Consider the following 13,729-nt stretch of genomic DNA (forward strand, 5'->3'; position numbering starts at 1 on the left):
GGCCGCTTTTATAGGATAGGTACACGTAAAGTGGGGGTGATTTTTTTTTTCTTTTTTGCTTCAACTGCTCTATGGTGTGGGGTGTCGTTGCTCGTTGAATAGGACTTTCAAAACCAATAGGGGTTTTAATTTCACAAACCATTTTTTAACGAGGACGAACGACGACAAAGTTAGAGGGGTGGGGCCAGAAAATATAAAAGTCATGAAAGTAAAGCTTAGTTACTGATCTTTAAAAAAACTATAGCGAACATGATCGGTTAAGCCGTTTTTGAGTTTTTGAAAAAAATCGTCCCTTAGTATAAGTGCCACAAAAATACTTCCTTTTGCTTCTTATGTCCAGTCGACGCGGCCATAACGCTCACAAATATCTAAACATGCATCTATTGTCAAGGCGTTAAAGTGCATGTTCAGATATTTTTGAATATCTTGGCCGCTCCGATATATCTGATTGCGACTGTAGAAGATACTGATACTGATTGCAAAAATAAATTGTATAGGTCTTGCGTTGAACTTGGCATAGATTTATCACCTAGGAACAAAACCGTGCATTTCCGTTTTTTTTTTAGTTTGTTCCGCGATAACTTCAGTAAAAATATCGTAGGTTATTAAACTTGAAATGATACCAAATTAATTGGGTAATTCACTTAATTTAAATGTAAAAGCTAGAGTTGCAACTGAAGCACTAGATTTCTGTAAAGGTGCGGATTTATAGACGACGTGAGATTAACTTAACTTTTGATACGAGTGAGTATTTACATACCTACGTACCTACTCTCAGGAACAAGAAAATATGCAAAGACGTAATACAAATGCGTTTGCATGTCTCACTGTGGTAGGTGGCGCTATTTTTGCGTTTTATTTAGGTTGGAATGGTTATGACAGCTAAATATCTCTTAGATTCTCATTCTACTGCTACTTTTAACTTAAAAACCCAAAATTTGGATAGTCTTAGAGCTGTTACGAGCAAAAATATTATATTGAAAGCAAAATAAGATTACTTCGCAGCGCGCAGAAAGATAAAATTATATATAATAAATAATAAAATTCGGCACTACTGGCGGTTCCCTAGATTAAGTTTTGTATAATATGTTTATGTCTTTTGTATTATTTTTGTATGTTTTTTGTATTTTATTTTTATATTAATATTATAAAATACCTAACTTGAGATGGAAAATAAATAAATGGAGTCTTCTTCCTCGCGTTGTCCCGGCATTTTGCCACGGCTCATTTCCGTGAGCTCCCGGCCCCGCCGCTCCGGCTCCTGCTTGGGGTGTGCTTCACAACTAATCCCCAGAATTGACGTAGGCACTAGTTTTTACGAAAGCAACTGCCATCTGACCTTCCAACCCAGAGGGTAAACTAGACCTTAGGATGAGTCCGGTTTCCTCACGATGTTAAAAATAAATAAATAGAGTATAAAATGAAATCTACAATATCGATGAGGCTATGTGTGCGTGAACTTTAGGTGACAACACAATTGCCTCCTTTTTATTAGCGCGAAATGTTAACGTCAATTTTAAAATTTCCCTGAAAACAATTTTCTATTTCCTGCTAGGTACTTTTTATTTTTCCGCTCCACTTCGTTTCATCTCCCGCAGCTATATGGAAAGTTAAAATGTTAATAGTTTGTTGACGCAATATTTAATAAAACGGGACCTTATCCGTAGGATTAGTTAGGTATTAGAATCTAATCGAAAAACCGGCCAAGAGCATGTCGGGCCATGCTCAGTGTAGGGTTCCGTAGTTACTCTTCCGTCACAATAAGCTAAACTGGAGCTTAAAGTATAGTAAATTGTTAACCAAGGGATGAAACGGTACCTTTCACCCGAGTTAAACAAATAGGCAAATTTGCATAATCAGTACCTAATTAAAGTAAGTCTTTTTACTATGAAGGGAAAACTTTTTGCGATAACTCAAAAACAGCTAAACTGATCATGTCCGCTATAGTTTTCATTTAATGTCTTTCTTAAGCTCTACTTCCACGATTTTTTTCATATTTTTTGGACCTATGGTTCAAAAGTTAGAGGGGGGGGGACACATTTTTTTTTTTCTTTCGGAGCGATTATCTCCGAATATATTCACTTTATCAAAAAATGTTTCTTGAAAACTCCTATTAGTTTTGAAAGACCTTTCCAACGATACCCCACACTCTAGGGTTGAAGCGAAAAAAAAAATTCACCCCCACTTTACGTGTAGGGGAGGTACCCTAAAAAAAATTAAATTTTTAGATTTTATTATACGACTTTGTCGGCTTTATTGATTTATATATCCATGCCAAATTTCAGCTTTCTAGCACTAACGACCACGGAGCAAAGCCTCGGACAGACAGACAGACAGACGGACATGGCGAAACTATAAGGTTTCCGTTTTATGCCATTTGGCTACGGAACCCTAAAAAGGATCGAACCAATGGATTGAGCTGCATAACCTTATAATCCTTTCCTTTCTACGGATCGTCGTTTCTATAATAAAAAAAAGTTCGGGGAGCCACTAAAACAAAAACAAAGCAATTTCAATCGGGACGATGGTTTTAGGATTTCATCCACATGAAATCCAGTAAATGTAAACGAAAATGAATATCGCCCGTTGAAAAACCAAACATCGTGAGTGTTGTATGTCGATCGAGTGACATCCGTAGTGTGCAAAACATTCAAGCTGATGAACAAGACCAAGCTTGAAAATGTTGATGTCAACAATGCCGCCCTCGAAACGTCAAAGGGAACTTTAAAAATAATTAATTAAACGCGATTAAGTCCCGTTGTCGTAAATTATAATGTGTATAAATCGAAAAAGTTTGAATCAGTGTTCTCATCTCCTCTTTCTCCTGCCCTTTCCATTTTCATTTGGGGACGCGCAGCCCTCTGAATACTTGTTTTCGAATTTGGTTCTGTCAGTAGTACCTACATTTATGTCAGTGGTCAAAGTAGGTTATTGGTATGTAAAGACTCTGTTTCTTTAGGATTCTTCACCAGGTGGGTTTTGGGCGTTCTGATGACTGTTTGCCTTTCAAGAACGTTTTTTAACCGAGCACCTGTTTCTCGACGCAGTGAGTATATGCCCGTACCATTAGAGTTAGCTTTCATTGAGTGTTTCTGGGATAGGCGCGACTTTTAAACTGTCTTGGATATATTCATTTTTAATTATACTTAGCTTGGTGACGCCGCCTGGCCACCTGAGCATTTTTATCTCAACGGCATGGATATAATTGGCTTCGTACGCACGAGTTGTTGTCCAACACTCGCCGCAGAGTAATACAGGTCAGACGTCAGACACAAGTTTTGTACAATTTTCCCTTGGTTCTAATGGGCATAAAACGATAGCAGAGAACACCTGACAACGATCGCAATTCCATCGAGCCGGCATTTACTCTGTGCAGCACATCGGCGTCACAAGTAGCAGTTCCATGCAGATGGAACCAGGATTTTTAAATTTGGTCACTTCAGCCACGGGACTATCCCCAATATGAAGTGATGAAACACAGGGTCAGACGAATATAAATTTTATGAACTCCGACTTCGCCCTACTGCTTTTTAAGCGGCTGCGGTCCAATGCGTGGCACCATTTATTTAAGGTATGTTGAAATTCCCAAATTATTATTGCCACTAGCGCGATATCATTGGCATACAGGAGGACACCAAAGACGTCCTGAATATTCTTCGTCAGGTAAGGTAATTAAAATAAGGGGGCTTAGAGCTGTGCCTTGCTGGACTCCTACATTTACGGGGACGGGACGGATTTGCTGGTTCCTGCTGTGCTGCGGACTGAGGTATCAACCTGGGTAATATTAATATACTCGTACATGTCCTGTGCAAGCTTTATCTATGGCTCCGGAATTTTCTGAGTTCTTAGGGCTTGCCAGACCAAAATTATCAGTGTTGTGACGCAATATTTAACAGTCACACTCTGAGCACAGTATGTCTAGGAGGTATCGTTTATTTTACCTACAATAAAGGTAACGTAATTTTATTACATTATCTCAAAATACGCAAGCAATAGGCCCCAGTGGGTAGGTGGGTACTTGATGCAAAGATTATCCTGTTAAATTTCCTTATTTTAGGTTAGAAACCATGGAGGGATAAAACGAAACTAAAAACTGGCATTGTCTTTAAGTACAAAGATGCATTCCTCCAATATTCAGCGCCAGCTATTGAACGGAAGTTGAGTTATTTTGACAATCAGGTCTAAGCGTCGAACAAAATGAATGGAACTGAGACATATGAGTACTGCGATAAGCCGGATTCACATTTGTCTGACGCAAAGTGTATCACAGAAATGTAAACACAACCTTGTTAAATGTATGAAACCGATTACCTTTCTAATACGTCACGACACAACACAGATATAAGATTCAAAAGATGAAGTCAAAGCCAGCTGTCACCGCCGCCACACACGATGTACATACAAACACAGTGTGTACATGACACACACACACGCACTGATACTGTAACTGTAACCAGATACTGTGGCCATGTCTATAAAGTCATATCGATAAACTATTGATTTAGTACTGTTATAATTGTACTTGAAAGGTTTAACTATACCTAAAATTAACAGAACACGCTTTTATTCTTTAACTAGGTTATCAGGACACAGGTTGAAATGAAGGGAAAGTTTGAGTTTTTAATTGCAATACATAAATAACTACTAAACTATATTTTCCGCAATAATTGAGTTAGTTTATTAGGTATGTTATAAAATATTTATTAACCATTAGCATTTCTATGATGTTTATTTTTAGTAAAAATTTAATTAATGTATCACCTTTAATTAATCACTGTTCCGTTCCGCTGTGTAGAGCTTATCGATATTATAACATGATTAAAATCGACCCGTCAACATCCCTAAAAACCATTGTTTGCACACATACACAGCAGTGTAACCACCAAAATGGCTACGGCTCGAGTATTCAATTCTGTATTGAGAACTTTCGAGCAACACCGGGAAGGGAGACGGCATTCATACTATTTCCCCTCTGCCGAAGCATAGGTACAACTGTACCTATGGCGGTGCATGTTGTAACTCGTCCGTACGCAAAAAGAGATCGAGACGCGCAAGCTTTGTCTTTGACGTGTCTCATTTTCTATGTATTTGTGTCGTTATTACAGATTGGATTTTGTATGTAGTGGGTGAGAAGTGCGACTGTGTGCCCCCGCTAAAAATGGCAGAATGATTTGTTCTGTAAGATATCGCTTAGGCTCCTCCCTTCCGCCGTGTCGGAAGCCGGTGTTGCTCGAAGTTGAGAATAGACAACATTGGGGCCTTGACACAACACGACACGTCAAACAAATGTGAATCCAGGTTTACTGACGCCATCTGGCAATAACATGAATATTGGAGGAACGCGATTTTGTATAGACCTTGAAGAATGGACTAACGAAACAGACGTCATAACAAAATTTTCCTAACATAGGCGATTTAGATATTAAATTTAGAAACAAGGGGTTGCCAATCGATAAATAAAAAATAAATGTAGAATAAACTTTTATTAGGCGTCGGTTAACCTCGTTCGCGGCTGTTGTAGCAGTGGATGTTGCTCATGTGGCAGTTGGTGCCGCCCTTCTCGCACACCAGGCAAACGTCTGTCAGCTCAGCCTCGCCGAACTCTGCAAATAAATTAACACATACTCGTATTGATAACGTAGGCCAAGCGATAGTGGTGGTAAGGTCACGGGTTTGAACCCCGGCTGGTGCCAATGGTTTCTTGGAATTTATGAATGAATGAGTAGCTAATAGATAAGTACATTAAAACTAGCACTACGCAACCCCGCAGACACACACACATACTTGACATATGTACGAAATGGTCGAATCATTTTTTTTTGTGATAACAATACAAAGGACAGGTCCCGTTGTCAGAGGGACAATATAGGTACTGGCACAGTTTGTTTCGAAGAGATGTTGGATGACGACTTACTTACATACTCAGTGGATAACCTGTTATAGAAATGGCATAAAACTACTACAAAAATGCATGATCGATACATTAAAACACTATAAAATCAGGTTTTTTTTTGTCCCTGGGACAACCTCCTAGAGACAAAAACGTAACCGTGGCAACAAGTGACACTAAAAAGTTGATCAGCGCAAATATAATTTAATATTTTCCTATCGCTTTTCGGTGAATGAAGACATCGTGAGGACACCGGACTAACCCCAATAAGTAGACAACATCACAAGCCATGATGGACGCGTCATTGTCATTTATCGCTGTTGTTTTGTAACGTTACATTCTGACATGTAATAGCGAATTACACAACAGCCGAGGTTCGAGGTGTTATCGGACCCGACCGCCACCTTGTGACAATCCTATAACCTCGTGCTGGTGGACCTGGTACCAAATTATATCTAAGGAAGTTTGAATCTAGTAGTATTTTTAATTGGCTTGCATATCATTTGTTCGAAAATTATGAGACAAAGGAAATGCTACTTTGGTAGTTTTCCTGAAAGTTGAAATTCCATTGAAACAGTGTACGAGGTTAGGTCAGCTTTCACCGTCTCTTTCACCAAAAAAACAAAAGGAAAAAGCGTGATTACTCCTCTGTCTAAGCAAGTACCACTCGTACTAATAAAAACTTGTGCGTAGTTATTGCAATGCTTTTTGACCGGGCGAGAGCGAAGGTTTGAGGGACTTAGAGAAATATGTACTACTAAGGATCCATCCCGACTTCGCACGGGTTAACAAATTATACACCTAAGCCTTCCTCAAGAATCACTCTGTTGATAGACGAAAACTGCATAAAAATCCGTTCCGACGTTTTTGAGTTTATCGCGAACATAGAGACTGACAGATGCGGCGGGCGACGTTGTTTTATAAGATGACATATACCTAGTGATCGGACTCCCGAGGGTCGGAACAATGTTTTGTTATAAAATAAATGGCGTATCCGAGATATTTGTATATTTATTTGATTACTTAATATCGTTGCTATACTTACTCAACCTCGTATCTATATATTAGAAACATATCAGATACGAGTTTGAGTAAGTATAGCGACGATATGGTTCTCCATACTATGGAAGTCCCCATTTTCTTCTCGGGATCAATATCCCATAATGTAATGTAATATATATATAATGACTGTCAATACATTATGGAAAATATTTTTAGACAATGCCCCTTCGTTTGACATATTTGGTATTTTATTACTATTATAAGAGCTAAAAGCGAAAAATATTTTATTTCATGCAGGTGTACTGCAGGACAAAGGCCTATATTGTTCCCACGGGAGTTATGGATTGTGAAAAAAGCAATTACTAACTATGGAGTTTCAGCTTTTTTTTAAATTTTGTTACTAATTCATACGAATTAACTAGGTAAGTATAAATGAGTTTAATTTTAAATTATTAACATTTATAATTTAGTATGTTTGTTTATGTTTAAAAATATTTAAATATGATTAATTTAAATCCGTTTGAAATATTTTTACACAATTTTCAATTGTAGCTGAACGTCGGATAGGCCTGTGCCTTTGATGCCTAATCTGTTAAATAATATCAACATGGCGGACGAATGTTTAAAATATCACCGTATTTAAGAATTATTTCGCTTAAAATTTAGTTTTTTCTTCGCAAGTGTGATGAAAAGCATTGTATAACTCCGGGGTAACAATATTGTCCCTCGAGTCTTTAATTCACTCCAGCCTGCGGCTGTCGTGAATATATAGACTCTCGTAAAATATTTCACTTACCCCCCCTCGTTGCACAATGTACTATTTCATGCTCTAGTGCAGTGCAGTAAAATCATTACGACCCTTATTGACTTAGCGATAGAGTCTTACACCTGCCATACTCGTATAAATTGCCACTGCTGCATTGGCGGCCGAGGCGCCCCCGAGTACTCATTTCGTCTTAGATAAATACGGTACAATAACCTTAAATATTTGATATCTCTGTATATTTTCCTCGCAATCGAAGTGAAAAGCAAAATAAGTATATAAATCGGGCATAAATTCCCATTGTATCCTCGACCTTTATCGTACTTATGGCCATGTACGGTCGAGAATAAAGTTGATGAAGCCAGGCTCCACGCGCATCGACAGCTTCAAGTGGAACATTTGCATGCTGCTGTACTTTTTTTCCATGTTCAGTGAAGTCAGGAAGAAATCTGTTGCTGGCTGGATACGTACCTATCTCATGGACCTTGCTGGCCTGGGCCCTGGCCTCTCTGAGCACACACGACCAGGCGTCGAGCAGGCCGCGGGCGAGCCCGTTCATGAAGCCAGGCTCCACGCGCACCGTCTGCTTCAAGTGGAATATGTGCGTACTGCGGTGCTTCTTCACCATGTTCAGTGAGGCCAGCATGAAGTTTGTTGCTGGCTGGAAATACAAATATTATGGAAATATTTAGACATGAGCTATTGGGTCATACTTAACACCAAAGCTGTGTGTGCGGTGTAAACCAAAGGAAACGCTTCATTTACCTATCCTCGCTCAGCTCAGCTCAAGTGGAAACAGCTCAACGGAGCAAGGTTTTTGTACATACAAAACAAGTGAAGAAAGTCAACACATTCCTGTTGCGAAAGATGTGTTGCGAGGAATGTGTTGTGAGGTGGGGACGCGAGGGATAAACATTAAAGTTGACATTTGTACTCCGACCGCAGCTGCACTCCTGCGGCAGTGTTGCCATCAGCAGTAATGTCATGCTGCAATACTTCTGCAATCGACAGCAGGAAACGTCAAATTGCATATAAACAGCGATTGATAATAAACATAGATGACGAACTAGCTCTGCAAAATGACCCCACACATATTGTGCCGAAGCGGGCGGGGCGTCAACTTTGTGCCGATGAGCTATTTAGTTCGCAAATGGCGGCCCATTGTCACAGTCGTAGTAAGAAGTATTAAAATTATATCTTTAATAAAAGACATATGCCTTATTGTGCGGATAAATGATGTGCTAGTCGTTCCAACAAACACTGGAAAAAATATGGGATTACCATTCACGTATAGTTTAGCTAGGATAATATTATTTTCATTTCTCTTGATCAAAACAGATTTTCTATGGGGATGATGTTATGCATTTTAAGCAATCGTTGATATTAAGAAACTTTCATTTTAAATTTGTGCAGGTTGTAGTTTTGATAATTTAGATTCGTGATAGTAAATACGAATCGTCGTTGTAGGTGGCGCTTTTTATGTGTACATTTTTACTAAGTCCTGGTATCTCGCTGCTATTTATAACTTTTCGTTAAATTCGCGAACGGCTGGACCGATTTGGCTAATTTTGATATTAGAATATTTCTAGGTCCAGGGACGGTTTGAACGGTGAAAAAATATGGAAAGAATGCGAGGAAAATAGTAAAAACAATAATGATATTTTCCCATACAAACTGTTCCTACGACGTTTTCAATACGTTTTCTGCATGTTTGCTCTGATCAAGATTAAAATTCAAATCCAAGATGGCGGGCGTTTTTTTTCTCATGTTTGATCTAAAATTCGTTATAAAGGTCCTCTCGGATCCTCAGATATCGGTTTTCATCTTGATCAGAGCAAAATTTAAAAATCCCAAATGCCAGCTGTTTTTTTCCGATTTTGACCTATCAAATTTACATTAATTTCTATCAGACATATTTCTGTGCCACTTATAAACTAAATATCACAGGTGCCCTATAAGATGAACGATACAATGTATTAATTGGTTCGGAGGCCTAAATGCCTTTAAACACGTGCGACAAACGAACAAATAACAAGCCTGTATATTAATACACTTTAAAATAAAATAATAAATTATCATACAAAAATATTGCATTTAAAACGTTCTATATCGCATGAAACCGTCTACTTCGAGTTGGTTTCCATTGTCATGTATTTTCAAGTGTCAACGCTACAGCCAATCACAGCGCCTTATTTTATAATGCACCAATCGTAGTTTGGGTGGTTTAAATTGACTAATCATGGTCAAACGAAGTTACGTCGAAGAAAACAAGACCCGAGTTGCAATTGGTCCGTTATGAGTACTGCGTGTTTTAATAGTGGGGCCACTTTTACGCTGATATTTTGTTTGACGTTAGTCTTCCATGTTTTTTTCGTTCGCTGCATATAAATTTCTCTATAAATTGTCATTTTCTGCAGTAATTATGCTACTCCGATTTTTGACATTTGTGGCAGAAATGCAGTCGGCAGTAATGCCGCGCTGCAATACTGCCGCTGTAGATAGTGAGCTGCGGTCGGAATCCGACGTCACCTGAAAATGCTCCGTTCCCGCCTCACCGCACCCCGCTAACCTATTTGAAAGGAGCCCGCTACACAGGCTCGCTACCCATCTTCGCACCGCTCAGCTACCTCGCACATCTCTGATGGAAACATTGACCTCGTTCCACATCCTCGCAACGCACAGCTACCACGCACAGCTTTCGTCGAATAGTATGTACGTTATAGTATGTACTCGTTGGGAGATTTTATGGTTGTGTAATTTAAACTTTTAAATAATTATATAACTCTAAACATATTTTTTGGTAAAGTTTTTAACTGCCGTGATACAATCAAAGCTACGCTCTCATTTTAAAACGACATTAGCTCAAGAAAATTAACCCGATTCCATATTCCATATATAGCCCATACTATCAGGGGAAATAATTCGTGTAGTTTTGTGAATTGGTACAATACCTTGTGGTGTCCAGATGAACATACTAAAAGTCCTCGAGGGTGGGGGTTGTACTGACGGTGTAGGGGGTTGAAAGTACCTTTTTCAGATTTTTGCTCATATCTCGAATATCTTTACGAATAGCATTATAATTACTTCGGACAAAAGTTTTCAATCAATCATAAAATTTCCTACAAATTTCTTACGATCAATACTTTAGGAGCTACAGGATGTTTAAGTTAACAAAGAAAGAAAAAAATAAACAATTTAAGAAAACGTCGCTTTTTCGTAATTGTTAACCATAGTTTTTGTTCTTCTAGTTTTTATTTTACGATTTAGTCGGCATTTTTAGAATTCCGTAGTCAACTAAGAACTCTTATAGTTTCGCCATGTCCGTCTGTCTGTTTGTCCGTCCGCGACTTTTCTCTGTGATCGTTAGTGCTAGATAACGATGAAACGATGTTTTCTTAAACCGTCTATTGTTGTCTCTTTGTTAACTTAAACATCCTGTAGCACCCTGTAGCACCTAAAATATTGATCGTAGAGTAAAAAAAAACATAACCAAATTTGTAGGAAATTTTATGGTAAAACTGTTGTACGATGTAACTATAATGCTATTTGTACAGATATTCAAGTTATGAGCAAAAATCTGAGAGAGGTACCTTTGACCGCCAAAGACAGCCACAAACGCGCGATAACAGTGTATAATATTAACCTTCATACATTCCATTGAGATATATAATGGCACTTTATATGTATATAATGTGCATGGGCTTGGTGTTATAAGGGGTAAGTCCTTATTGCTATTTGACAAACAATGACAAAGTGTAATTTTTTCTATTATTTCTCTCAATGTAGCTCACCTCGTAAAGGCTCAACCGAAAGGCCTCCTCGGCCGCCAGCAACGCCTCGTCAAAGTGCCCCATCTCGAGGTACAGCGAGGCGAGCGACGTGAGCACGATGTCCTTGTACCGCGCCTGCACGGTGCGGCCCGCGCTTGCCAGGCAATGCAACGCGTTGCCGTTATTTTCGCGAACACGCCAGTATAAGGACGCCAGCGTGTAGAGAAGCCATTTTGGAGCAAGTTTCTGAAATTATTTTTAACCTCTACTTAGTTGGTCCAATGAGATTGGCTTAAAGAATTTTTTTTATGTCAATTGGAGGAAACCATGACTTTTTAAATAACCATCGCAAACCCTGTCATTTTGTTAGGTTACATAACCATACATTTGATTACCTACCACAAATATATACTGTACCTACGCTACGAACACGATTCGAGAAAATTAGTTGATGGACCTGGAATGTATTGATATGGCATGCTTTTTAGTAGCTTCTGAGCATGTTTTATGGCATTAAGTTATATTTAAAAAATTCAAGTACTTTCTTGCAGTCGATTAAAGGTAGCTATAATGTAACATAATGTAAAGCTTGTTTACGTCTTTGACAGTGCATGCGTCCTGTGCACTGCTGATATGTAATTAGCATTAGGGGCAACTGATTATACCTTGTTATGGACAGCGCTGATGCGCTATGAGAACTTTTAATTTAATTAGTTACCTAGGTAATAAGGTATTTTATTAATAGCCGTTGTCAATCACAACGCGCATGCGTTTTGTGTATTGTTTATTTGTAACGAGATGGAAATTCGAACTTCAACATGGAGTCAGACGCCCGTCTTTCAGGTGCGATTTATATACAGTCTGTTGCAGTCATAGTCATATCATATAGTATTAATAAGATTGAAACAATAAGAGGGTTTTAAGTTCAAGATAATAGAAATAAAAAAAAATGTTTTAGACCTGCCGTTAAAAGTGTCCGAATTTAAATAAAATAGGTACCATTTCCTACACTTACTCTGGTTCTTACTAGGGCTCCTGATATCCGTGATACACGCCGATCCGTAGCTACGGGTTCTTAAGCCCGGCGGTACTAAGATCACGAATTTCACGAACACGGCAAGGTACGTACCTCGTACCTGCGTTCGCGTCCGGATTCACGTGACACGCCTTGACACGCCATGATACGTAGCCCGTACCTGCGTTCGTGTGCGGAGCTTCGGGCTCGGTTCCGTTGGATAGGTACTTATCGCACGTCTCGTAGGTTCGACACGCCCGGGAGAAAAATAAATAAGGACTAGGTATTATTGAATTGAGTTACCACTTAGTATATTGAATACGGGACGTTCGTCGGTCAAACATTTACGTGTGAATTAAACTTAAATTGTATTTTTTGCATCTATTTGAATATAATGGTTATATCTAAATAATTTGGGGTTGTTCTGTTTTTTGTATAACCAGCTATTGATTTTAGTCAAAACTAGCGACCTGCTCGTTGCATTGCACTAATATAATAATAATAAATAAATAATAAATAAATATTATAGGACATTATTACACAAATTGACTAAGTCCCACAGTAAGCTCAATAAGGCTTGTGTTGAGGGTACTTATACAACGATATATATAATATATAAATATTTATAAATACTTAAATACATACAAAATACCCATGACTCAGGAACAAATATCCATGCTCATCACACAAATACATGCCCTTACCAGGATTTGAACCCGGGACCATCAGCTTCTTAGTAAGTATCATTATAATTATGAACTTAAGCAACGCTGTGCTACTGGTTGTCATTATTAAATGAAAAGAAGACATTTTATTCTATTAATGAAATGAATGAAACATACTTGTAAAAGCTTGCTACTATCAAAGAATATAACGTAGCCTAAATATAAACAAGGCAATCCTAATATAAAGAAACAAAAGGGTAAATTTCTGCAAATCTTCGGTAGGTATGATAAAGGTAATACAGGTAAACAAATTCAACAAAAACACATGTACGGGGCCACGGAAAAAAAAGTACGCAGCTGCAGTTCTTATCATTTTCGGACTTTCGGCACATTAAAGAGTACTGTTTAATTCTAGATTGAAGGTAATAATGACATATTGTTAGAGTGTTTTATTGTATGACTAACAAGCTAAGGCAACATACCGGGTTTTTTTTGTATATAAGAAGTGCAGTTGCACGTGCAGACAAAATGAAACAAACAATATACATAAGTAGCTGTGGGCTTTACCTTTTGTTCGTGAAGTTGAAAGAAGTGACCGCGATGTTTTGTTTTACAATTCGTGGT

General features: G+C 38.3%; 1 protein-coding gene across 1 annotated transcript in view; it reads right to left on the bottom strand.

Moving 5' to 3' along the window:
• Positions 1 to 13,729, bottom strand: part of LOC133517157 (tetratricopeptide repeat protein 17) — a 41,025-nt gene that overhangs the window by 16,168 nt on the left and 11,128 nt on the right. Inside the window, exons 11-13 of the mRNA XM_061850339.1 lie at positions 11,447 to 11,671; positions 8,127 to 8,316; positions 5,502 to 5,603 (exon numbers count right to left, since the gene is read on the bottom strand). Coding sequence (XP_061706323.1) covers positions 5,502 to 5,603; positions 8,127 to 8,316; positions 11,447 to 11,671 — 517 coding nt within the window. The remainder of the gene's footprint in view (positions 1 to 5,501; positions 5,604 to 8,126; positions 8,317 to 11,446; positions 11,672 to 13,729) is intronic.

This window comes from Cydia pomonella, chromosome 4, assembly GCF_033807575.1.
Source record: "Cydia pomonella isolate Wapato2018A chromosome 4, ilCydPomo1, whole genome shotgun sequence".
Taxonomy (NCBI): Eukaryota; Metazoa; Arthropoda; class Insecta; order Lepidoptera; family Tortricidae; genus Cydia; species Cydia pomonella.